This window comes from Heloderma suspectum, chromosome 6 (genome assembly GCF_057233095.1).
Source record: "Heloderma suspectum isolate Gila_16-S chromosome 6, 16-S_ref, whole genome shotgun sequence".
Taxonomy (NCBI): domain Eukaryota; kingdom Metazoa; phylum Chordata; class Lepidosauria; order Squamata; family Helodermatidae; genus Heloderma; species Heloderma suspectum.
Window position 1 is genome coordinate 123,644,884 of NC_139463.1, and position 24,931 is coordinate 123,669,814.

General features: G+C 45.2%; 1 protein-coding gene and 1 gene segment (V, D, J or C); both read left to right on the plus strand.

Moving 5' to 3' along the window:
* Window positions 1-24,931, plus strand: part of LOC146342978 (immunoglobulin gamma-1 heavy chain-like) — a 675,086-nt gene that overhangs the window by 537,637 nt on the left and 112,518 nt on the right.
* LOC146342984 (uncharacterized) overlaps window positions 1-24,931 on the plus strand; it is a 177,535-nt gene that overhangs the window by 116,974 nt on the left and 35,630 nt on the right. Inside the window, exons 2-9 of the mRNA XM_084807086.1 lie at window positions 9,388-9,699; window positions 10,415-10,483; window positions 13,278-13,622; window positions 14,402-14,790; window positions 16,729-16,757; window positions 17,842-17,939; window positions 19,782-20,069; window positions 23,450-23,860. Of these exons, the coding sequence (XP_084663212.1) occupies window positions 9,388-9,699; window positions 10,415-10,483; window positions 13,278-13,622; window positions 14,402-14,790; window positions 16,729-16,757; window positions 17,842-17,939; window positions 19,782-20,069; window positions 23,450-23,860 (1,941 nt within the window). The remainder of the gene's footprint in view (window positions 1-9,387; window positions 9,700-10,414; window positions 10,484-13,277; window positions 13,623-14,401; window positions 14,791-16,728; window positions 16,758-17,841; window positions 17,940-19,781; window positions 20,070-23,449; window positions 23,861-24,931) is intronic.

Sequence of the window (24,931 nt, forward strand, 5' to 3'; positions counted from 1 at the left end):
CGGAACAGACGGTGGGGAATCCGGACACCCCTACAGCAAACGGAAGGGAGTGGCAAGCATCCTCGTCTTGCCCCATACTGCAGGACCAGGACCAACAGATCCCAACAGGCCACAGTGTCAGCCTTGCACTGAGAGTGGTACAGTGCTCCGAAATAGACGTCGTTGCCCCTAGGCTGTATGTGGCATGGATTGTAAACCAAGCAGTGCTTCATCCGGGTTGGAGGGGAGACCAGGGTCTCGTTTTAGAAAGTTAACCATCAGGCTGCAGTATTCAGCTGATATGCTTATGACAGTAATGTTCTCAGTGCCCATGCACACTCTATAAGAGAAGAGGTGAAATTCTCCCTCACCCAGCATAAGCTGTGGGAATCTCTACCCCAGCCTGAAATGGGTCTTTCTGCTTCTGTTTTAAATGCAGGATCACGACGACTCCCATTACACTCACTTCCTTTCCCCCCTCCCCTTTCATAGAATCATAAAATAGTAGGGTTGGAAGGGGCCTGCAAGGCCATCGAGTCCAACCCCCTGCTCAATGCAGGAATCCAAGTCAGAGCATCCCTGACAGATGGCTGTCCAGCCTCGTCTTGAAGGCCTCCAGTGTGGGAGAGCCCACCACCTCCCCAGGTAATCGGTTCCATTGTCATATTGCTCTAAGAGTCAGGAAGTTTTTCCTGATGTTCAGCTGGAATCTGGCTTCCTGTCACTTGAGCCCATTATTCCATGTCCTGCATTCTGGAATGATCGAGAAGAGACCCTGGCCTTCCTCTCTGTGATAACCTTGCAAGTACTTGAAGTGCGCTATCCTATCTCCCCTCAGCCTTCTCTTCTCAAGGCTAAACATGCCCAGTTCCTTCAGTCTCTCCTCACAGGGCTTTGTTTCCAGTCCCCTGATCATCTTTGTTGCCCTCCTCTGAACCCTCTTCAGCTTGTCTGCATCCTTCTTAAAGTGTGGTGCCCAGAACTGGACATAGTGCTACAGATGAGGCCTAACCAGTGCTGAGTAGAGGGGAACTAGTACTTCCCGGGATTTGGAAGCGATGCTTCTATTAATGCAGCCCAAAATAGCATTTGCCTTTTTTGCAGCCACATCACATGGTTGGCTCATATTCAGCTTGTGATCTACAACAATGCCAAGACCCTTCTCGCTTGTAGTGTTGTTGAGCCATGTATCCCCCATCTTGTAACTGTGCCTTTGGTTTCTTTTTCCTAGGTGCAGAACTTGGCATTTATCCCTATTACATGTCATTCTGTTATTTGCTGCCCAGAGCTCCAGTCTGTCAAGATCACTTTGAATTTTGTTTCTGTCTTCCAAAGTATTAGCTATCCCACTTAATTTTGTGTCATCTGCAAATTTGATCAGCATTCCCTGCACCTCCTCATCCAATTCATTAAGAAATATCTATCTGAGTCTTCCATTATCTTTCATTGGTCTTGCTTCTCCTCTTGCCACTTTTCCTCTTTTCATGGAGGGAACTCAAGCGGAACATAATGGGGTAATTTGATAACTCATTATCTGTGATCTATTTAAAAATGGAATGAAGGGCATTTAGTGCAGAGGATGCCCTAGAGGGCCACAGCAGGGACACAGTGTCATTTAAAGAGCCCACAAATGTCCGTGAAGGTGCAATCTCAATCACAAGATAAAAGCTCCATGTGAAGGAGCCCTGTGTCTCAGTTTTCCATACTGGAAATGGGCATATGTCAATCGCCTTAATTAATATAGAATGGTGACTGCACAAATATATTTTGATTCCACCCCCCAAGGAACCGAGGACCCTTCAGGAAAGAAAAAGAAAGAAATGCTATTGCAACTTGCTGTTCAGTCAGTGCACATAAGGAAATTAGTTTCTGTTCGAGTCCTGCACAGCAGTATCTGCCCATCTCCATCTGACTAGAATCACTAGCCTTTGGCTCAAAGTGAAAACAACTGGCCACATTTGCTGGCATAAACAGGACACATCTGTTCTCCAGATGACTCACCCAAATCTCGATGGTCGCCTTTCGCCAAGTCACATTGCCATCAGCAGCAAATATCAGAAAGAAAAGACACCATGGACTTCACCCTGAAGTTGAAGTGCTGAAATTAATTCAAATATTCCTGTCCTGAAAGACAATATGTAATCAATTAAAGCAGGAAGGACTCTGCTGAACAAGGTGATCCAGTCATAGAGAGATCTTTTTACCTGCTATCCAGAAGGAGTAATAAGTATTGACTTATTCCATCAAATGTCTCTGTTTTTAAGGTGTCATCCCAAGGCCGAAAGATGTAGTTTTCCCTTGGCCATAGTTCTATGCACCTCACCTCACACAACTTAGTTGGTGACTAGGGATGTCAGAGAATTCTGCCATGGACTCCAGTGAAGCTGGATTCTTTATGACAGAGGGAGAAAAACCTCTCCCCACCCACTTTCTCCACACCATCCATAATTAATTCTATACACCTCTATAATATCTCCTCTTATTCACCTTTTTTTTTCTCTAAGCTAGAAAGCCCAAATATTGCAACCTTTCCTCACAGTGGAGATGCTCCGGCCCCTTGATTGTAACAGTCACCCTTTTCTGTACCTGTCAGGAGCGCCCTGGCAGCCTCTTTCAAAATTTCAATCCCCAATAGCCAACTCAAGACACAGACAAAAGGATTCTTTTCAAGGCTTTAATCCTTTTACAACTTAATGACTCTATCACCAGTGACTAAGCATTGAACGGTAGAGTTACCTATGCCCAGGGTTAGACAGTTGGTCCCTGTTTGAAGGAGAGTCACTTGCAGACCCTATACTTATGGGCTAGGGGAAGATCCTCCCTCTTTCCCTTGGGTACTCGGGACGCAACCGTTGCTTGCGCACCAAACGGGCGCTACGCCTCCTTTCAGCGCCCTCCATTGCTCGTTGCTCCCTGCGTCTGCATCGAGCGTCCAACAAGCCCCCCTCCCGCTCTTTCTCACTACTGGGGTCACTATCTATCTCAGGAATGCCGGCGGGAGGAATCTCTGCCAGCTGCGGTGCCTGTGAGGAAAGAGCGCACTCCTCTCCCATGGTTCCCATCCTCTCTTCCTCAGAATCAGAACTGCTCTGGGGTTCTATGGGCTCAGTGTCCACCCTGACAGTACCCTTTCCAGCTCTGCTATATCCTTTTGGCGGTGCAGTGACCAGAACTGTACACAGTATTCCAAGTGTGGTCGCACCACTGGTTTTTCTAAAGCCATTATGATAGTGACAGTTTTATTTTTGATTCCTTTCCTAATTATACACAATGTGATTTGCCTTTTTCACAGCAGCCATACAGTGGGTCAACGTTTTCTTGGAGCTGTCCATAATGAACCTAAGATCTTTTTCTCTGAATCCCATGTGCATTTGTGTGGATTTAGGATCTTTGCCCTAACGTACATCACCTGACACTTGCTTACGATCTGTCAGCCGAGGTGGCTGCCTCCCCTTGACTTGTGGTAGGGCCATCTTCACACAAAGAGAGTTTCCGAAGACCCTCGGTTTAACCCACTCCCTAGGGTTGTATGGAATAAGCATTCTAAAGAGCTTGAGATCCTGAAAAAGTGATATAGAAATGGTTAATAACAATACATTCAGAGCAGCCAATGGTGAGGCCTAGTCCTCCTTTCAAGCCTGAGATCACTGCTTTCAGTATATTTAATGCTCTGGAATAGTTGATATCTTTATCACATATACTTTGCCTATAGGACCTTGGGCAGCTGTGTGATAAATCAGTAGTCTTTGTTTGTTTCTATAATAAATAAATAGAGAATGGAAAGTTTTGGCCAAATTAACCCCAACTCTGTTATTTCATATCTTCGTGTTTCTCAGTAACTGAATTTTGAAAGGAAGTAAATGGAGCAAGGCAAGTAAGCCATGGTAGAAAAAAAGGGAAGTTCTGTTTTGGGAAATGTTTCATGTGGGCACTTCTGGATACCAATTATACCCCCTGCCTGATCTCATTGAACCACAATACAGATATATATAATCAATCAGACTTTCATTACAGCCCCAAGGACGTCACTAACTGAAAGTTGGTTTGTGGGGTGAGAGGTAGTTTTTTAGAACATGGTTAGAGGAAAACTCCAAAGGCTGCATATAACAGAGACGACTTTAAGCGAGAAACACAGACCATTGATGGCACAGGCCTGGTTGCTTCAATCAATGGCGGTCATTGGCGTGGTGAGTAAAAGGAGACTTGTTCTTTACTTTCTGGGCACTGAGAAGATAGAAACATGGATGCTGCAGAGGAAAATAGACTCTCTAGAATTTCCACTCTACTCTGATAAAGATGTATTTGGTAACAGGCATGAACGTGAGTCTCTCCATATGAATTCTGGTTTCTCATATAGATATTTGGGCTTCCCAGCTGATGCTGAACTGTAAGTCTGGCTAACTGGTGACCACCTCCCAGATGAGTATCTTTGCCTAAGAGAGGCGGGGGGGAGTAACTCAGCTACCTAATAGCCTCCTCAGGTCTGATGTTTGGCACAGAGAGGCTATCAGCCTTGGAGCAGGCTGCAAGGTAGCGAAGTTCCATCCCACCAGCTTTCCTGAAGCCTAACACTTCGCTGCATTTTCCAACTGATTACTTCATGGAGAGGTGCAGGGAGCAACTGGGCTATCAACCAGCCTGCCAGAAGCTCAGCTTGAGCTCTCCACGGAATGTCCAGCGAAGGGTACACTTCTCTGGGATTTTTTGTTTAAAATATTGAATATTTTTAATTATAAGCATAAATGCCTCAGCATAAATCTCAACAAGGCTTAGGACAGCTTACCAAAATGGCTGGATGACCATTTTGATTCTTTTATCACTTGTTGCTCATACCCTGAAACAAATTGCATGTTTAATGGGTAGTGCAGCTGATTCCTAATGTGAGGATTAATCTAGTGCGCAGTTACTGAGTACTTATTTTTGATAGATTCCTTGTAACTAAATCTACTGTCGGTAGCCTCCCTTCCCACCCCTTTATTCTGACAACTGCAGCTGGGCACCAAACCTTCTAAGGGTGGCATCCATATAATGAATAGTAAATCTAGGGTGACCAGGAGGGTAAATAGATCCCCCAGTGTCCCTGAAGTTTGACAGTGAAGAAGCTGCACTATTCAGCACCCCTTTGGGGATTTGCAAGGGAGCACTGCAGGGTCTGAGCTGGGAAGCACAGACGTTTTCCATATCTATGTCCCTTTGGCACCTGTAGACCTTATAAGAGATAGCCATGCTTCCCTGATGCCTAACACTCCGCTGCATTTTCCAGCTGATGACTTCGGGGAGAGGTGCAGGGAGTGACCGGGCTATCAGCCAGCCTGCCGGAAGCTCAGCTTGGGGTCCCCACTGAATGTCTGATAAACAAAACACTTCTCGAGGGGCAGGGGTTAAATTTAAAATATTACTTTTCATTAACATAATTTATCTCAAGTAGGCTTAGGGCAGCTTCGACAAATGGCTGGATAACCACTTTGATTCTTTTATTGCTTGTTGTTCATACACGGAATCCAATTGCATGTTTAACTGGCAGTGCAGATGATTCCTGATGTGACATTTAAGCTGGCTCTCCGTTATTACTTACCTTTGATAGATCCCTTGTAACTTTGATAGATTCCTTGTATCAGAAGCCTTCCTCTCCATCACTTTCTTCCGACACCCACAGCTGGACACCCAACCTTCTAGGGTTAGGTGCCCAGCTGGGGGGTTGGGCACCCAACCCCACAGTGGGGGTGGGCAGCCAAGGCCCCCCAACTGAACAGTATATCTGGGGTGGCAAATACATCTCCCAGCATCCCGGAATCTTGACAGTGAGCAGGCCGTGCTATTCGGCGCCCCTCTGGGGATTGGCGAGGGAGCACTGCACAGGCTCAGCCGGGGGGCATGCACGTTTTCCATATGTATAGCCCTGTGGCACCTATAGGCCCTATAAGCAGAGGGGAAGGAGCGATCGGAGCCACGGGAACACCCAGTGCTCCGCTGGGGAAGAGCTGCATGGCTCACTCCTCAGCTGCAGCAGCTTCACAAAGGATGGGGGAAAGCAACTGGCAAGCCCCTTGCCTCTCTGAGGCCCACTGCGCAGCTAGGAGGCATCAGCCCTTTCAGATCCATAGAAGCAACAGCTAGGCTGGGGGAAGCAAGCAGAAGCTCAGTGAAGCCATGTTCCTGAGCTGGGGAAGAGCTGGCTGCGTAGCTCTGGAGAAAACGTGGGGAAAGGCCTGGTAGCCAGCTAGCTTGCTTATCACTGGTGGAAGGGACCAAATCTTTTGTGTCCATAGCAGCTACAGCTAGGCCAGGAAAGCAACTGGCTGGGTGGCTTACTGGTGAGTTCAGGCTTTGGGAATGATGGGAGAAGCTCCTACCATCCCCTGAGCTTGCCTGAAGCCCAACTCTCAGCTGGGAAACATCTAACTCTTCCAGCTCATTGGGAGCCTTGGGAAGGCTGAAAGTACAAGGGGGTTTCCATCCCAGCATCCTTGAAAACCAAATGCTTAGCTGGAAGACCTGTGTGTCACTGGCTCAGCTGAGAATCAGGTTCAGGAAAGGGAGGAACTCGAGATTAGCTCTGTCAGCAAAGGAGCAGGTTTGGGAAGACTTCGGATGAAGCAGCTGGTTTTCCCCATCCTTATGGAAGCCAGCCATTCCACTTCAGGTGGTCTCAACAAGATCCCCTAAGAAACAAGGCTCCCCCAATCCTTTCTGAAGCCTTACACTCAGCTGAGAAGTGTGAAAATGTTGGGGAGCAACCAGGAATCTTTCCAGCTTTCCACAGTCCACAATTAGTTTAGAAGGTTTCAACCCCACTCACCCTAGCTTTCCGCAAAGTTCTGGGTAGCCTAGTTCCACCACCCCCATCACCTCAGCCTCTCAGCTGAACATTTGCTTTCAAATCTGACATCCATAGTGGAATGTCCAGCCCATCCAGTACATGTACATACACAGGCTAGTTCAGAAAACAACCAAATGCCTCAGGCTTTTGAGTCCTACAAGGCCCTTGTGATTACCATATCTTCAGGCAGTATTTCTGGGTGAGGGGTTTGTTTCTTGGTTTTGTTCACTTGGTATTATAATGCAGATGCCTTTTGATGGTTTAAGGGGGTTTTGAGGGCTTTTGTGCTTGCTCCATTGCTGAGAAATACAGATATACCTAAGGTGTTTCTTTGCTCCAATGAGAATAGTTTACTGAAAGGACTTCTGTTGTTGAAGGTTCTATTCTGCTGGATTCTTGGTGTCCATGTTGTGTCTGTTGAACTGTTCATGCTAGTGCTATTTTTGAAGAGGATGGGTTTTTTACCCCCTATAGTGGTGATTGCTGAGGTACAGAACCAGATGGGCAGTTTCCTGCTCAGCTAGCCCCAAATTTTAGGGGTCCAGCCTTGAGGGGGGAGTCTTCCTCTCCATGGTATATGGTAGAGGTTGGGGTCAAAGGAGGTGGGCCTCATGGCCTGCATGTCTTCAGACCCTTATTCCTCCCCCATCCCAGCACACTTTCGCTCAGCCCTCCCCAGCATGATGCCCTCCAGAAGAGTTGAACTACAATTCCAAGAATATCCCGACCAATGCTGGCTGGCAGATGCTGGGAGTTGCAGTTGGACATATTGGGAGGGCACCAGGTTGTTGAAGGCTGCTTTAGCTTTCATTTGGAAGCATTGTCAGGAGGCTGAGTAATTAGGAACAGAGCCAGCACTTTCTCTCCAAATCTAATAAAATGTCCTGACAATATTTTTAGGTTCAAAGAGGTCTGAGCCCTTAAAAACTTATTGAATGCTGTGGGGGATGGGACTTTCTATTGTTAGTTTACAACTCATATTTTTCTGCACATCTGGGGAGTGCCCTACATCAGGGGTGGGGAACTTTTGATCCTCCAGATGTTGTTGGACTCCAGTTCGTTTGAGTGCTAGCCAGCATAGCCAATAATCAGGGATGGAGTCCAGCAACATCTGTAGGGTCACCAGTTCCCCATCGCTCCCCTACATTGTCTATGAATTGGCCCATTTCACTGCCCTGCTGATAGGTACAGTGCCACGAAATTCCCTATTAAGTGTGTGGGGGAGAGAGAGGGGGAGAGAGAGAGAGAGAGAGAGAACGAGAGAACAAGTGTGGGGCACCTCTGGCCCTCTAGATGATATTGGACTGCAACTCCCATCATCCCTGACCATTGGTCATGTTGCCCTGGGATGATAGGAGATGGAGTCCAGCAACTTCTAAAGGGCCACACGTCCCCATCCCTCTATTTTATATAGCACTTTTCCTATGTGCTCAAAATGCTTCAGAAACCAAGGGCTTCTAAGTCCCAATGATTGAATATCAACCACAACAAAAAGACCCTCTCCCCCGAACTTAAGAATTAGGCTGCTGAGATGGAAGAAAGCTTGGGCGGAAAACTAGACGTGGATTTTTGTGTGACAAGACTATAAGCTCAGTTCTGGTACTGAAAACAAAACCCTGGGCTGAGCATGTGCTCAGAGGCACTCTCGTTCATTAATTCTCAAAGTATATGTCCCTACCTGCACCAGATCTGGATTGGTGTGGCTCACGGTTCAAGTGAAAAACAAAATAGACCCTACACACCTTAAGTCTGCCTATCCCTGTTATAATCAACAACAGCATCAATCAGACTCCTGGGTGAGCAACCTCTGACCCATGGAGGTCAGGTTGCACCTCCGGCCCACAGAGACTTGGGCTCCCTCCCTCTGTAGGGCATTTCCCTCACCAAATCCCATCCGCTCTGCAAGCCCTGACCCCAGCTCTGGAGACTACTGGGGGCTTTGGGAGGAGACGGGGTGAAGAATGCACTTGTTATCTCCAATCTGTGATCGGAAATAACAGTGGGAATCCCCTGTACACTGCTCCTGCACTGAGTGGAGCGTGAGCAGCACACAGGGGAATCTCCTTGTTATCTCCAATTACAGAGCAAAGATTAGGGGATTAAGGGAGTGGCAGTGGTGCACTTGTCCAGCACTTGGAGGAGCTCCTGCAAGGGCTGAACAAATGGACTTTGCTCATCAGGTGAAGGACGAGCAAAGCAGGGCTGATCAGATTCACCTACCCCGTGTGCTCTTTCCAATGGGAGAAGCTCAATGTGCAGCAAAGCCCATTCCCAGCAGGCATGCCAGGAGGATCATACTTTCAAAATGCCTGGCAGAGACCAAATGATGTCAGGTGTGTTCATGTCCCTTTTACATCGTTTGTCCCACAGAATGTTGCATGGGGGGGGGGAATTGTCCAGCCCCTCACTCAATTTTGGTTTCCCACCCCTGATCTAACTCATCTCAGGAAACAGCATATTTGAACGCTTGACAATCTTGTCCTTCTTTCCCAACAAAGCAATGGTTCGCTTTCTTTCAGTTACTCAATCCTGGATGAGCACTTAACTCTCAAAAAACCCTATGTCCATTTGTTTTTCTTCTCCCTCAGCTTCCCAATCTCCTCCTACTGTTTTCCCCCTCATTCCATCTGGGAGTCTCCCAGACAGCGGAGATATCACCGTCGGGTGCTTGGCCAAAGATTTCCTGACTGACTTAGTCAGTTTCTCATGGACTAATCGGAACAATGCCAACATAGATAGAAACAGGGTCAAGAGTTTTCCTCCAGTTTCCAACTCTGCTGGGGCTTTTACTGCCAGCTCCCAGGCAGTCATCCCTGCCGCCGAGTGGAAGAATTTCTATCCTTTCTACTGCAAGGCTGCCAACGCTGCTGGAGGTCAAGATACCAAAGTTGTTCGACCACGTAAGTTAATTGAGTTGGTTTGTTTTATTCAACAAGCAGCATCCCCATCAACCAACAACATCATGGACCAGTTCCAGAAGATTAGAAGCAAATGGTTAGAAAGTGCAATAGCAGCCCTAGAGACTAAGGGTGCTTCCAAATGGACACTCCTTGCTCTACCAAGTCATAAGGCATGGTGCAGCTATTCCATCTTCCTTTCCTTAACAGATTTGTGTGTGTGTGTGTGTGTGTGTGTGTGTGTGTGTGGTAGGAAAAAAAGTGGAAGAAGCAATAACAAGGGAGGGTTACAAATGGAGGAGGACATTATCTGGACCCCCTGTAAAATTTAAGTTTAAGACTGGGCAAGTGCACAATATAAGCCTCATCTGGAAGCATCTTCAGTGATATTTTGTGGCATGTACTTTTACAGGAAGCAGCCTCCTACAATAAGGACCACCTGTGTATATCCATCGAATATCTAGCTAGACCCTAAAATGCTAGACATCACTTTATCTTCTCAATAGAATTAACAATGACTGAAATCTAGTTGAGACCCAACATTTTCATGCATAGAATGATGATTAATTTCTTAAAAAGGGAAAGATGAGTCCAAAATGATTTGAAGCCTACCCCCTAATTTGAAATGTGCATGAATGGGATGTGATTATTCCATGGCATGGAAATGAGCTCTGCACATACTGAGCAGTTTTGTTTTGTTTTTTTCCTTTATTATTAGAGGGTAGCTGCAACTGTGTCTGCCCACCCAGTAGGGGAAGAAGGATGCCCAGAACTGATTGGTTTGACAGTGAGTAAACTTTTGTTATTAGTAGTAGTAATATTATTCAAATTTATATACCACTTTCCACAGAGTTATCAAAGTGGTGAACATAAAATGCCCATCAAAACACTAATAAAATATAACAATAAAAAACCACAATAAAAATGTTAATGTTAATGTTTAAAATGTTAATCAGGAGTAATGATTAAATTAACATTTAATTAATAATTAAAAATTAAAAATAAATAATCATTATTAATCAATTAATAATTACATTAGCAATTTGTAATGTTAAAAATGTTAATCAGCAGTAATTCCACACACTCTACTACATGCAAAAGACCATAGCTGGCTGGGTCACACTTCAGGGAAAGCTTGTGTGAAGAGATGGGTCTCGAGAAGACATTGAAATGTCAGATCTGTGGGGAGCTGTCTAACGACAGTTGGTAAAGCACCCCAGAAGACAGGTGCTGTAACAGTAAACGCTGCACTGCAGGTACTTCTGAGGAGAGTGAGGCACCCTCTAATGACTGCAGAGATTGGGCTGGGACATGTAGGGTGAGGCAATCCCTAAGCAGTGGGATTGATGCCAGTGGGGCCGGAGTTCAGACTGGTTCTGGCTGAAACCTCGAGCAGATTCACCACCCCACTACCATCGGAGCCACCAGCCTCCACTGCCCCTAAGGTAACTTCCTGGTCCCAAGTTGTTTACCATCTTGCTTGCTTGCTTGCTTACATGCCACAACATTTTACTCCATCTCGAATTTCTCCAGCACCCCTAGCAAGGGCTGGTAGGACAGGGAGCTGGAGTGGCAGCAGTCCATAGGAATTCTGTCTCTTTAACTACAAGTTCCTTCTGGCAGTTTGCTAATTTTGAGTACATGGGGCTGTGGTCCAGTGGTTGGGACAGTGTAGGGATTCTGTTGGTGTGCTGCACTGCTCAACAGTCTCCCTTCCTGAGCTAGCCAGGGCAATCTCACAACTGGCGCTTGATCATCCCAGACTTCTGGTTCTGGGGGATTTCAACATTCATGTTTAGGTCATTCAGTACAGAGTGCGTCGATTTCATGTCCACCATGGCAATCATGGACCTGTCCCCACTAGTATCTGGCCCTATGCATGCAAAATGTCAAGTTCCTTGGTCCCCTCCATTCACAGTCACACACTCCAAGGCACCAGGCTTCAGGCTCACTACTTTATTAGTTAGCTACCAGGTTCTTTGCAAATGCAAATCCTCGGAGACTCTCAGGCAACAAAGGAAAACAGCTACTCCACACAATTACAATTATCAATAGAGGAGCCAAGTGGGAATCAGAGACGTTGCCAGCAGTTTGAACAAGAACTTGCCAGCCAGAATAACTTAGGAGAGGATGCCCCTCCCTTACAGTTGTGCCCCCCCCACATGTAGGCTCTCACGCATAGCCAACCAGGTGGAACGTCTGAGCCCCACCTCTAACTTTTCCCGCTTCACTCTACACCGGACTCTAGCATCGTTCAGGTCACACCCTGCACTCTCCTCCTCCTCTGAGACCTGGGTTCTCATGGGGGAGGAAAGTGGGGGGCCTTCCGGTCAAGCCATCTGTGAGCCAAGTTCCTGAGAAGAATGCCTATCCATATCTGAGCTCACTAGGGAGGAACCCCCCCCCCCCCAGTTCTGGCTGTTCCCCTTTTGAGTCTGAGCTGCTAACTATCCCCACACACTCAGAATCATCCCTGACACAAACCCTCTCAATCGGGTATTCCTTTCTGCTGGAGTTCATGCTCTGAACATGGAGGAATTACGTGTGACTCCACTGTCACAGACAGATCACTATCTGGTTTGTTTGGGGGTTTGCCTGAAGTTCACTTTCTGGCTAAGCACTTACAAATATTCATATACACCAAAAGGCTCAACAATACATGAAATTCCTCTAAAAAACTAAATGCTCACACCTAAAGAGATTATGGAGCATGGTCTGAAGGCACATAATGCAGCAATTTCACCCTTCAACAAAGGCTAAGATGCTTCTGAGGGGGTCCCAACCTTAGCTTCAGAGTTGCCTCAACTCATCCGTATTATGATATCTACCATTTTCTGCTAAACCAATTCTGACAATATTTTTAGAGATGAAAGGTATCAAGGGAGAAAAAGCAAATCCTCCTAAATGAAATTTGCTTGTAATTTTTAATATTTCCACTAAGTCATATTTTGTAATTTGGGGATTTTACAAAAACCACAGTGTTCACAAGGACTGAATATGGCAAATTGTATCGAATAAGTACTAAAGATGGCAAATTGATATATAAAGCTGTCGCCTTAAAGTTCGTCAGCAAGTCTTTAAAAACAAAAACCCTCAAAGTGAAAAGCAAATTTTGAACATTCATTTAGCAAATTTTAAATTTGTGAAGATTTTCTTCTCACTCGAATTATTTTGCCTTATTTGCATCTTTAAGAAGTAAATCAATGGGACAGGGGCATATCTCAAGATACATACTTCTGTAATATTAGGACATTCAGATGAATGACTGGCTGACATCCCAGTTTGTGCCAGTTTCATGTCAGTTTCACACAGTTACACGAAAGTACATAACAATCTAAAAACGTTGTCCAGACACCTCAAATGAACCTGAACATAGTATCTGCACATTGTTTTCCAAAATCACATTTTCAGTTGATGTCGTAGATCATGATTACCCATAAGGAAAGAGGTTTTAAAGAACGCTGGATGTTTGAATCAGATACAAGATATACACCAATAGGATATGATCTCCCAATGTGTAATGTTTTCTGATTGATTGTGGCATTGAATATTGCTCTCACTTCTCTCCTGTTATTCCTCAGATAGTAGTGTCACTTGTTTCCCAAATGTCCATGTGGAAACAATCCCACCATCCTTTGCCGATATTTACCAGACCAGCTCAGCCAAGCTGATCTGTAGAATCACCAACATACCCGTTCATCAGAGTACTGATGTGCTAAATGTCACCTGGACACAGGGATCTGAGAACATACCATTGCAGACCGAACTGGGGCAGCCCAAAGATCAGGAAAATGAGCTGCAATATATTGAAGCCGCAACCACCATGTTGGTGACCGAGTGGAACAGGGGTGAAACCTTCAGTTGCAAAGTTGCTTTTCCAGGCTTGCTTCCTGAACCTATAGAAAAATCTCTGAAAAAGCCTACTGGTAGGTACCTATTAACAGCATCCCATGAAAAGACAAAGCATTGGTGTCACTAGTTTCAGCAGGTCTCTGGGTGTGGCAGGCTCCAGAGTGATCAGAATTATTCTAATCTGTCCTCAGAATTTAACACCACCTGAATCAAAAGCATTTGGTAGACAGTAGCGGGTCTCCAAAACCTCATGCAGCACACCCAGCCAGTCCTTGCTTCAATGCCTGCTAGAACCAAGGAACTCCAGTTATGACATCCCAGTGAATATCTAAGAACATAAGAAGACCCATCCTGAATTAGACCAAATGCCTGTCTAGTTCAGCATTGTTTTCCCTCTGTGGCCACCCAGATGCCAATGGGAAGCCCACAAGCAGGACATGAATGCAATAGCACCCTTTTTGTTACCCACGGCAACAAGAACCATAACCCGGTTGGCACATCAAGATAAGCTAGGCAACCACCCACCGCAGCTTGAATATTCACGATGGTGGCACACACTGCAACCTACTGTGGCTTAAGCCACGCTGGGTGTGGCCAGCCATGCAAACCATGTAATTGTCTCTGATTTGGTCGGTGTTGCTGTCTCACCAAACCGTACTTACACAATTCACCTCCTGAAAGTCTTCCTTTCTGTTATGCAGTGTGTCCTTCCCAGCTCTCTCAAAACATGGTACTCTGTATATCCAAGAGGTCAAAATTTAAGTGAGGTCCCATGAAACAAAAAGATCACAGTTAAAAATGGTAAGGAATGCACATTTAGTATTTTCTACTTCCCCTTTCTCTCACCATCCAGGTAGCTCCCGTTCCCCACCGTCTGTCTACCTGTTTCCCCCTTCGTCGGAAGAACTGGCTTTAAGGGAAATGGCCACCCTCACTTGCCTGGTGAAAGGTTTCTACCCTAATGATGTATTTGTGCGATGGCTCCACAATGATCAACCAGTAAACCCTGCAGAGTACGTCACCAGCAACCCCACACTGGAGCCTGAGATACCTGAGCGGTACTTTGCCTACAGTATGTTGACCATCAGTCAGGAGGACTGGAGCTCTGGCAACATGTACACTTGCCTGGTGGGACATGAGGCATTGCCCTTCAACACAACTCAGAAGACCATAGACAAGAACATGGGTAAACCAACCGTTGTCAACGTCTCCTTAATGCTCTCCGATACCAGCCAAACTTGCTACTAACCATGACCGTAACTTCTCTGATGCAGCCTCTGCCTTCTCTACCTCCACTAGCATCTGTTTCCCTTGTTGTCTCTCCTCCTGCTTTGTTGATTCTTCAGTGGAAAGTGGGTGGGCAGTGATGGTGGATAACTAAGAAAGATGTGTCTTAAATGTCAAAACATTAACAGGGTGCATCTTTTTGAAGAAAACAAACAGTTTGCAATAAAGTGTGTTTTTCAAAACAATGACAACTTCTGGCTTGCTGTGAGCAATGTTGATAGGAGAGTTAATATTAATATCCCAGTGCCCAAGCTTGGAACGAGATGCCCAACTTCCATTTGAATGCTATGGGAAATAAAGCTTCTTTGAAAATTCCACCCATAGCATCTTGTTAAGTATTATCTGGAACTTCCAATGGATGATAAAAGCACAACATGCCCTAGACTTGAAGTGTAAGAATTTGCACTGCAAATACTGACTTCTGTATTGCATCTATACTTTTTTTTTTTTTCCCCCATCCTTGGCCTTTTGTCTCATGGCTCTTTCTTTCAGCACTTTCTCTCCCACTTCGAATCTTTTCACATACACACCACACTGGTCCTTACATTATATTATTCTTTTCTAACATCTGGGATGGAGAAGAGCTGTTTTAGAAAGCTAGGTGATACCATTTCATAGGTCTCTAATCCCAATAGCATTGTCTAATTCAATCCTATTCAAGGATTTTCTCAAATCAAACTCCCCACTGCATCTTAAGAAGCTAAGGAAGACACTATGTACATGCAGGGACTGGGAATATGAAAGACCTTGTCCACTTCTTTTTAAAATTATTGTGTTATCAAGGAGAGGTCACATTCATTGGGTGTTTACTAGGAACTACAGTATCTGTACCCACAGTTCATTTGTACAAGACATTTGGTGAGAGTAGAGTTCTTTTGGTATTAACACAATGATGCACATATGAATGCGAATTTGAGTCTATGTATATCATGCGTGACAAGTTGTGGTATTTGGTTTGTCTCAGCTAACACACAGGTTATCTCTGGACAAGCTGATCCATCTTGGCCTTGATTTTTCTCTTACAAGTTAAGCAAAGACTGGAGACACCAATAAAACAAAAGTACACACAGACATTCCTGGTTTAGTTGGACAATAGCAAGGCCATTCTTCCGAACATGCCAGATGCTTCCATTTGGGTTCACCACTACACATTTGTCAAGTAGCAAATGTCCTATATAATAGCTCTGTTGATGCCATCAGATTAGACTTCTGTTTGTCAAAGGACAATGTTTTTGAGGTTTTCTTGCAAACACTCAGGGACATATCCAGCAACAAAGATTCTCAGCACACAGATATTAAGTAATAAATGTATAACTTGAGAAATATAGCGTTAAGAAAAATCCAGAAATCATTTGTACATCAGCAAGGCTCATGATGATGAAAGCACCTTAAGCTTCATTAACAGAAAGGATCATCTCACCCATAACTACAAAGTGAAAGGATGATGGTTGATTTTACTTTCATTAAAAGCAATTTACCTCCGGAAAGAATTAACATGCACACATGGAGACACACACATTCCCTCTCATTCCCTTTGCTAGATCAAATCTCCCACCATCTTTATGAAGAGCATCAGTGACTCACAAAACCAAAGGAAAGAAGGAAGGAACCAAAAAGGACAGCAACTCTGATCTTGTGCCCTAAGACTAAATACCCCAACACCAGAAGCATCCCTGACTGATCGTTGTCTGGGAATCTTTCCCCCATACCCAAAACCATAGGGTGACAACTGCACCACATTTACAGAAAAGGCCCAAGAACCCATACACTGCAGTTGCCTCAACTCTAACTGGAACATTGTTGGGGAAAGGAGGCCAAGGGTGGAGACAGGTGCTTATTTGGAGGCATAAGTGACCATGCGCCATATATTCTTTCTTCGCTCTCCACCTATAGAGAGGAGTGCTTGACAATGCCAGAGTTAGGCAAGTCTTCAGTTATTCCATTCATCTTTATTTAGTTTACGTAGGGAACAAACATCAGAGTGCAACTCTTTCTCTTTTCCGTCCATACTTTTTCCCAATTCTTCCCGGCAATGGCAGACTATGCAGTATAGAGCAAAGCAATGGAGATAGCCCAGGAGCCCACCTTTGCCCCCATCCTGGAGCAAAGTTTAGGGATTCTGGATAGCTCATAAATGACTTCAATACTGAGTGCTGTTGTGCTGGACCCTAATACCACATTGGGAGGACTCAGTGAATGCATTCTACTCATGCTCAACTCCTTTCACATTTGGAAGTCTTGTTAGGTTGGTTAGTGACCTTGGTTTGGGCATTCTCTTCTCCTGTAGTCTGTGGATTGACTGACTTGCTCAAGATACTGTGCCTGGAGTACTTTGTTCTGCAAGTATCTTAATACACTATATCTTCTCTCCGCTTGTGGTCAACCAAAGTTTAGATTACACATGTTTATAACCAGGAATATAATCCAAAGGGAATCTACAAAAGGAAAGATCGGTGTGATCACACACACACACCAATACAATGTAATGGACAGAGTGCTGTCTTTAAGTACAGCAGACCATACATTGAATTCTCCGGAGCCCCATGCATGCTCAGTGGTGGCTTTGAGAAAACTGCTTCCTCATCCTAACTCACCTAGGGCTTTTCTACATGAGGGTTTTATTGTGTGTTTGTCATTCTTCGTTTGTGGTAGTTTACAGGTGCTTTAGACGTCGTCGTCATCATACTTGAGTGATTTTCCCATGCTTTCCACTCACTCCCCCTGTTTGGTTTTGGGGGGGGGGGTTCTGAATGGGGAAAATGCAGTGCGGGGGGGGGGTGTTATTGCGAAATGAGACCTCCTCCATGCACCAGTGTAGTTGCTGTAGTGCACTTTATCCTGCTATGTGTTGGAGAAGCGTTGAGTGAGGGAGATTGAAGCTCTGCATTTGCATAAGAGCACACAGGTTCATAGCTAGAAAGGGAACGAAAGGGGCAAGAAAAGGGTGGAGGGAGGAGCTACATCACCCACCAGTGTAAGGTTACACTGCGGTGTGTATCCATATAGGAAAAAGTGGACGTGTAGAGAACCCACAGACAACCCGAAAGAAGAAAGAGCAGGAAGTTGCGGGTTTAAATGCCTCAAAAGCCCCTACAATTATGATAGTAACAGAGATATTATTATAGGACCCTTTGCTTATTTATTTATTTATTTATTTATTTGCCACCCATCTGGCCAGCTACCCAGCCACTCTAGGTGGCATACAATACTAATAAAAAATTTACATAATCAACTGAACAATAACAACAACAAAATGTAACAAAACAACACTGCTCTAAAAACCCTAACCCACCCCAAATGCCCACCTGAATATTTGCAGAAGATAAACATTCAAACTATGGAAACCCACTTCATGGAAAATTCCAAATGAAACCCAAGAGTGACATGTAAAAGAAACCCCTATGCAAGAGCATCCCCAGGAAGAGGCATCTCCTTTCCCCCCTCATTGCAGTGTGTATTACACCAAGGGTGGATAGAAGGTAGCTCTCCAGATGTTTTGAACTTCAACCTCCAGATGCCCCTGCCACATGGCCAATGGTCAGGAATGCTGGGACTTGGAGTCCAAAACATTGAGAGATCAACTTCCTGCCCACCTCTGTTTTACCCCACTCTTTTATCCCGATTACTGCAAAAAATTGTATCAGGCAATTATTTGGCTGAAGTTAAGGCTCAACAATACATGAAATTCCTCTAAAAAACTAAATGCTCACACCTAAAGAGATTATGGAGCATGGTCTGAAGGCACATAATGCAGCAATTTTACCCTTCAACAAAGGCTAAGATGCTTCTGAGGGGGTCCCAACCTTAGCTTCAACCCTCAACTCATTCGTATTATGGTATCCACAGCCACCCCACTTTCTGCTAAGCAAATTCTGACATTATTTTTAGAGACAAAAGGAACAAAGGAAGATGAAGCAAACCCTCCTAACTGAAATTTCCCTGTAGTTCTTAATATTTCCACAAACTGATATTTTGTAATTTGGGATTTTACAAAAAGGAAAAATCTCAAAGTCGATCTCTCAATGTTTTGGACTCCAACTCCCAGCATTCCTGACCATCGGCCATGTGGCAGGGGCATCTGGAGGTTGAAGTCCAAAACATCTGGAGAGCTACCTTCTACCCACCCTTGGTGTAATAGACACTGCAATGAGAGGGAAAGGAGATGTCTCTTCCTGGGGATGCTCTTGGTTAGGGGTTTCTTTTTGTAGAAATAATATGGCAAACTGAGACTTAAAACTGTTACCATAAAGTTAATCAGCAAGTTCTTTTTAAAAATCCCTCAAAGTGAAAAGCAGATTTTGTACGTTCATTTGGCAAATTTCAGATTTGTGAAGATTTTCTTCTGGCTGCAATTATTTTTGCCCTGCTTGCATCTTTAAGATGCAAATTAGCAGGACAGGGGCATATCTCAAGATATACCCCTCTGTATTGAAGGCAAAAGGAGAAGGGGACGGCAGAGGATGAGATGGCTAGATAGCATCACTGATGCAATGAATATGGACTTGAGCACACTCCGGGAGAGAGCGCAGGACAGGAAGGCCTGGCGTGCTATGGTCCATGGGGTCACGAAGAGTCGGACACGACTGAACGACTGAACAACAACAACAACACAGTAAATGAATGCCTGACAGCTCCAGTCTCTGCCAGTTTCATATGTCCATTTCATACATATGAACAAAAATGAGTAACTATCTAAAAAAAAAAAAGAACTTATCCAGACATAAATAATGAACCTGAACATAACATCTACACACTGTTTCCCAAAATCAGATTTTCAGTTAATTTTGGAGCTCATGATTGCCATAAGGAAAGAGGCTTTTAAGAATGCTGGATGTTTGAAACAGATACACAATATACAATAACAGGATAGCATCTCCCAATGTGTGTTGGTTTTTATTTATCATGAAACTGAACATTGTTCTCACTTCTCTCTTGTTATTCCTCAGGAAGTAGAGAATTCCACAGGAATTCCTCAAGAAGTTGGTGCCCAGATGTCCGTGTGGAAACCATCCCACCATCCTTTGCTGATATTTACCAGACCAGCTCAGCCAAGTTGACCTGTAGAATCTCCAACATACCTTCTGATCAGGATATTAATCTACTAAATGTCACCTGGACACAGGGATCTGAGAACAAACCACTGAAGACTGAACTGGGGCAGCCCAAAGATCAGGAAAATGAGCTGCAATATATTGATGCCACAGCCACTGTGCATGCAACCGAGTGGAACAGTGGTGAAGCCTTCAGTTGCAAAGTTGCTTTTCCAGGCTTACTTCCTGAACCAGTGGAAAAAGGTCTTAAAAGGTCTACTGGTAGGTCCCTGTTAACATCATCCCATAAATAGATGAAGCATTGCTGTTATGTTTTTTCAGCAGGACTCGGTGTGTGGCTGGCAGGCTCCAGAGTATTCAGAATTATTCTAACCTGCCCTCAGAATGTTTACACCACCTGATCGAAAGCATTTAGTTGAGAGTTGGGGGTATTCATAACCTCATTCACAACAACCAGAAAAATCCTCACTTCTATACCTGCTAGAACAAATGAACTCTCATTATGGTATCCTAATGAACACCTAAGAACACAGGAAGATCCCGTCTGGATTAGACCAAAGTCTTATCTAGTTTAGCATTGTGTTCTCAGAGTGGCCAACCAGATGACAATGGGAAGACCACAAGAAAGGCATGAGTGCAATAGCTCCTCTTTTGTTCTTATTTATTACTAGTGCTGTGCCAAAACATTCAACTCTTCCATTTTTGGCATTTCGGGGGGGGGGGGGGGAATCTGGAGAAAGAGACTGGGAGGGGTGAGAATTTCAGGGAATTTTCTCTTGGAGAGGGGGACAGGGTTTCCACATACCTTTTTAAATGTAGGCAATTCTTGAGGGGTCTTCTTTCTATTGTTTTTTATTTAAACAAAAAAATACCCCCTGCACTTGCAGGAGCCCAGGCCTCTTCTCCAGCCTGGCAGTTCTTTCTGAACTCCCAGGAGACCATGTGACCTTGCCCTCTCCAGTAAGCATTCAGGAGGAACTCCTGGCTGGAGAAGAGGCCTCAGCTCCAGAAGTGCAGGGGTGTTTAAAAAGAAAGAAAGAAAAAAAGAAGACCCGTCAAGAATTGCCAACACTTTAAAAAAAGGTATGTAGAAATCCTGCCCACACCGCCATCTGAGAAAATTATCTGAAATTATCCCCATCCCTGCAAAAGAGGCAGAAAAAACAATGCCTTTTTGGTAGGGATGTACGAAAGTCACTTACCTTTTCGCGGATGTGATTCGCAGTGGGGGGGGAGGCGCTCCATCCCTCCCCCCAGAATCCTTGACAGGGGGGAGGCTATCCGGTCCTCCCCCCCAGAATCCTGCCTGGCCAGCTCCGCGGAGCAGCCAGCCAGGGCTGTCCACAGCCAGAGTTCCAGCTGCGGACGGGCTGCTGTGGACTCAAACAGCGGCCGCCGTAGCGGCCACCATTTGCATCCAGCCAGGTTGCCGTGATAGGCTATGTAAGTATTTACATAGCCTATCATGGCAGGCCAAAAAAAAAAAACAGCGTACGCAAATGGCGGCGGCTGCGGTGGCCGCCATTTGCGTTACCTATTTTTGGCCGTTTTATCTTACGTAAATATTTACGTAGGCTATTATGGTGGGGGGGAAGAGGGAACACAAATAGCACCCACTACACTATTTGCGTCCCCCTTTTTTTCCCCATAATAGCCTACATAAATATTTACTTAGGATAAAACGGCGAAAAATAGGGAACGCAAATGGCGGCCGCCATAGCCGCCACCATTTGCATACACATTGTTTGTTTGTTTTTGCTTGCCGTGATAGGCTACATAAATACTTACGTAGCCTATCATGGCCTCTGCAGGGATGCAAAAGGCATCCCTGCATTAGTGTTTACGTAGCCTATCACAGCTATGATGAGGAAGTGAATGGTGGCCGCAGGGCGGCAGGTAAGTGCTCTGTCTCGCGCGCCTTCGGTGGGTTGAGGGGGCGGGGGCTTCGTTCCGCCATGGATTTCGGGGGGCCGAATGCACTGGCATTTGGCCTCACCGAGATCCATGGCGGAATTCTCCGCCATCCCTACTTTTTGGCAGCGAGAGAAAAAGTTCCCAAAAATAGGGAACAGGGTTCAGCGCAGCACTACTTGGTTTAGAACTTGTTCCATTATGATTCTTTGAGCAGACCAATCTGATAAACTCTGACATGATCAAGGCCAACCACTGGTCTTCAAAGGATTTTTACATCAGCTTTCTATCCTATATGCAAAACAAGCAAACTATCACCACTGAGTAGTTGTATGAGCCCACAAATAAGAGGCTGGAAGACTGGTCCACAAGCATTTTCTTTTCAACCCACTGTCTTCTGCTAATACTGTAACCTCATGTTCTTCTAGGACAAGCCTGCATTAGTTTTGTGTCCCACCAAGGTGATGCCACATGATGACTTCCCTTGTCAATGACTTTCCTTGTGATTGATAGTCTTTCACAGGCAGTATAGAATTAATTGAGACCCTGATGAGCCACTGTAAGTGAATGCTGTGGATTTCTCCAAGATCCCTAGCTGTGGGGCTTCATTTGCTCCTACTGCAGGCCTGTGTAACATGACCCATTAAGCCAAATGCAGCCCAGCATTCACTTACAATTCATTCAGGAATCCACCACTTACCTCCACTCCAGGAGGATTGGAGGCAGAATGGCACTCGGCTGCTTCTTGCCGGCCAGAGCCGTTCGCCTCCTCCCTGCCGATCGCCATTTCTTTTTTTTAAAAAAATGGTGATCGGCAGGATGTGCCCATAGACTTGTACGCAAATAGAGCCATTAATCTTGCGCATAAGTCTATGTGTCCATAGGTATATGCAAGAGTCACATCTCTATTTTGCGTATAAGTCTATGGGCACATCCTGCCGATCACCTTTTTTTTTAAGCAAACGGCAGGGAGGAGGCAAACGGCTCTGGCTGGCAGGTGGCAAGTAAGCAGCCCCCAAGCCAGTCTCCCCCCCCCCCCAGAATCCTTGTGAAGTGGATCCACTCCAGAGGGTTCCAGGGGGAGGAACGGATCGCATCCCCCCCACACACGGATTCCCCACCGGAACAGATGGTGGGGAATCCGCACATCCCTACCCACAGCCCATCTCGGCAATGAAAAGCTGAATGTATCCACCTATACTAAATGGAATGGACTCTGTAAGCAAGTCTCTCTCACACACACATACTTACTTGCATGTGTGTGTGTGTGTGTGTGTGCGCGTGCATACACACACAAAGATTAGCAGGTGAAGCTGTGGGTGCCCTGTCTTCTCTTCCTGGGGGATAACAATACCACCATAATGTTCAATAAAAACTACTAGGGCCATTTAATTGGTAGAATACTGCTGCACTGAAATTCTGTCTTTGATCTGGTCAATGTTGATGTCTCACCAATATGAATTTGTGCCATTCACCTACTCAAAGACTTCCATTCTGTTATGCAGTCCTTCCACCTCTCTCAAAACATGCTACTCTACATGTCCAAGAGGTCAAAACTTATGTAAGGTCCCATGAAACAAAAAGATCACAGTTAAACATGGTAAGGAATATACATTTGGTATTTTCTATTTCCCCATTTTTTCACCATCCAGGTAGCTCCCATTCCCCGCCATCTGTCTACCTGTTTCCCCCTTCACTGGAAGAACTGGCTTTGAGGGAAATGGCTACCCTCACTTGCCTGGTGAAAGGTTTCTACCCTAATGACGTCTTTGTGCAATGGCTCCACAATGACCAACCAGTGAACCCTGCAGAGTACATCACCAGTAACTCCACACTGGAGTCTAAGACACCTGAGCGGTACTTTGCCTACAGTAAGTTGGCCATCAGTCAAGAGGACTGGAGCTCTGGCAACACATACAGTTGCCTGGTGGGACATGAGGCGTTGCCCTTCAACACAACTCAGAAGACCATAGACAAGAACACGGGTAAACCAACCATTGTCAATGTCTCCTTAGTGCTCTCCGATATTGCCATCACTTGCTACTATCATCACAACTTCTGTGGTGCATCCCCCATCTACTCCTTCTACCTCCACTAGCATCTGTTTCCCTTGTTGTGTCTCCTCCTGCTTTATTGTTGATTCTTCAGTGGAAATTTGGGGGGTGATGTGGGATATCAAAGAAAGATGTGCCTCAAATGTTAAAGCATTAACTGTGCACATCTTTTTGAAGAAAACAAATAGTTTTCAATGAAGTGTGTTTTTCAAAACAAAGGAAACTTCTGGCTTCCTGTGAGAAATGTTAATATGGGAGTTAATATTAATGTTCCAATGCCCTAGCTTGGAATGAGACACCCAGCTGCCATTTGAATACTATGAGAAATAAATCTTCTTCGAAAATTCCACCCACAGCATCTTGTCATGTATTATGTGGAATTTTTAAAGAATGCTAAAACAGCATGAGATGTTCTTGGTTGAAGTGTAGGAGTTTGCACTTCTGGATTTCATCTATACCATTACGCTTTGCTTTTTTCTCCATCCCTGGCCTTTTGTCTCATGGCTTTTTCTTTCAGCACTTTCTCTCCCACGTCAGTTCTTTTCACATACACATCACACGGGTCCTTACACTATAATGTTCTATCCCTGCTTCTGGGATGGAGAATAGCTGTTTTAGGGTACAATCCTACAATCCTCTGTGCTCCAGCCATCCTACATTTGCGGCCAGATAGCTGATTTCAGCTGTCTAGCCATAGGACATCAGAGAACGGGTGGGGAGGCTGGATGACATATAGGAAACATTGTATCAGTGCTTCTGCACTCCCCACTCCCCACCCCCAGGAATGCCCCCTTTTGCCCCACTCTGCAATGCCCTTATGAGCATTGAGCCACAGACAATCTGTACCACCTATGAGGCGGTGGGGGAGGAGGCAGGGAGGCGGTCTTCCTGGAACTGGCCTCGGAACATGGGCTTGGTTCCCAGAAACCAACCAGTCCTTTGGCCATCTAGCCACTGTTCAGCAGCCATAAGATTGCGCCCTTAGAAAGCTGGTTGATACTTTTTCCTTATGTCCACTCTCATTGATTCTGAAACACACTAACAATGTTGCACAAGGCATTTGTTGAGAACAGAGTTCTT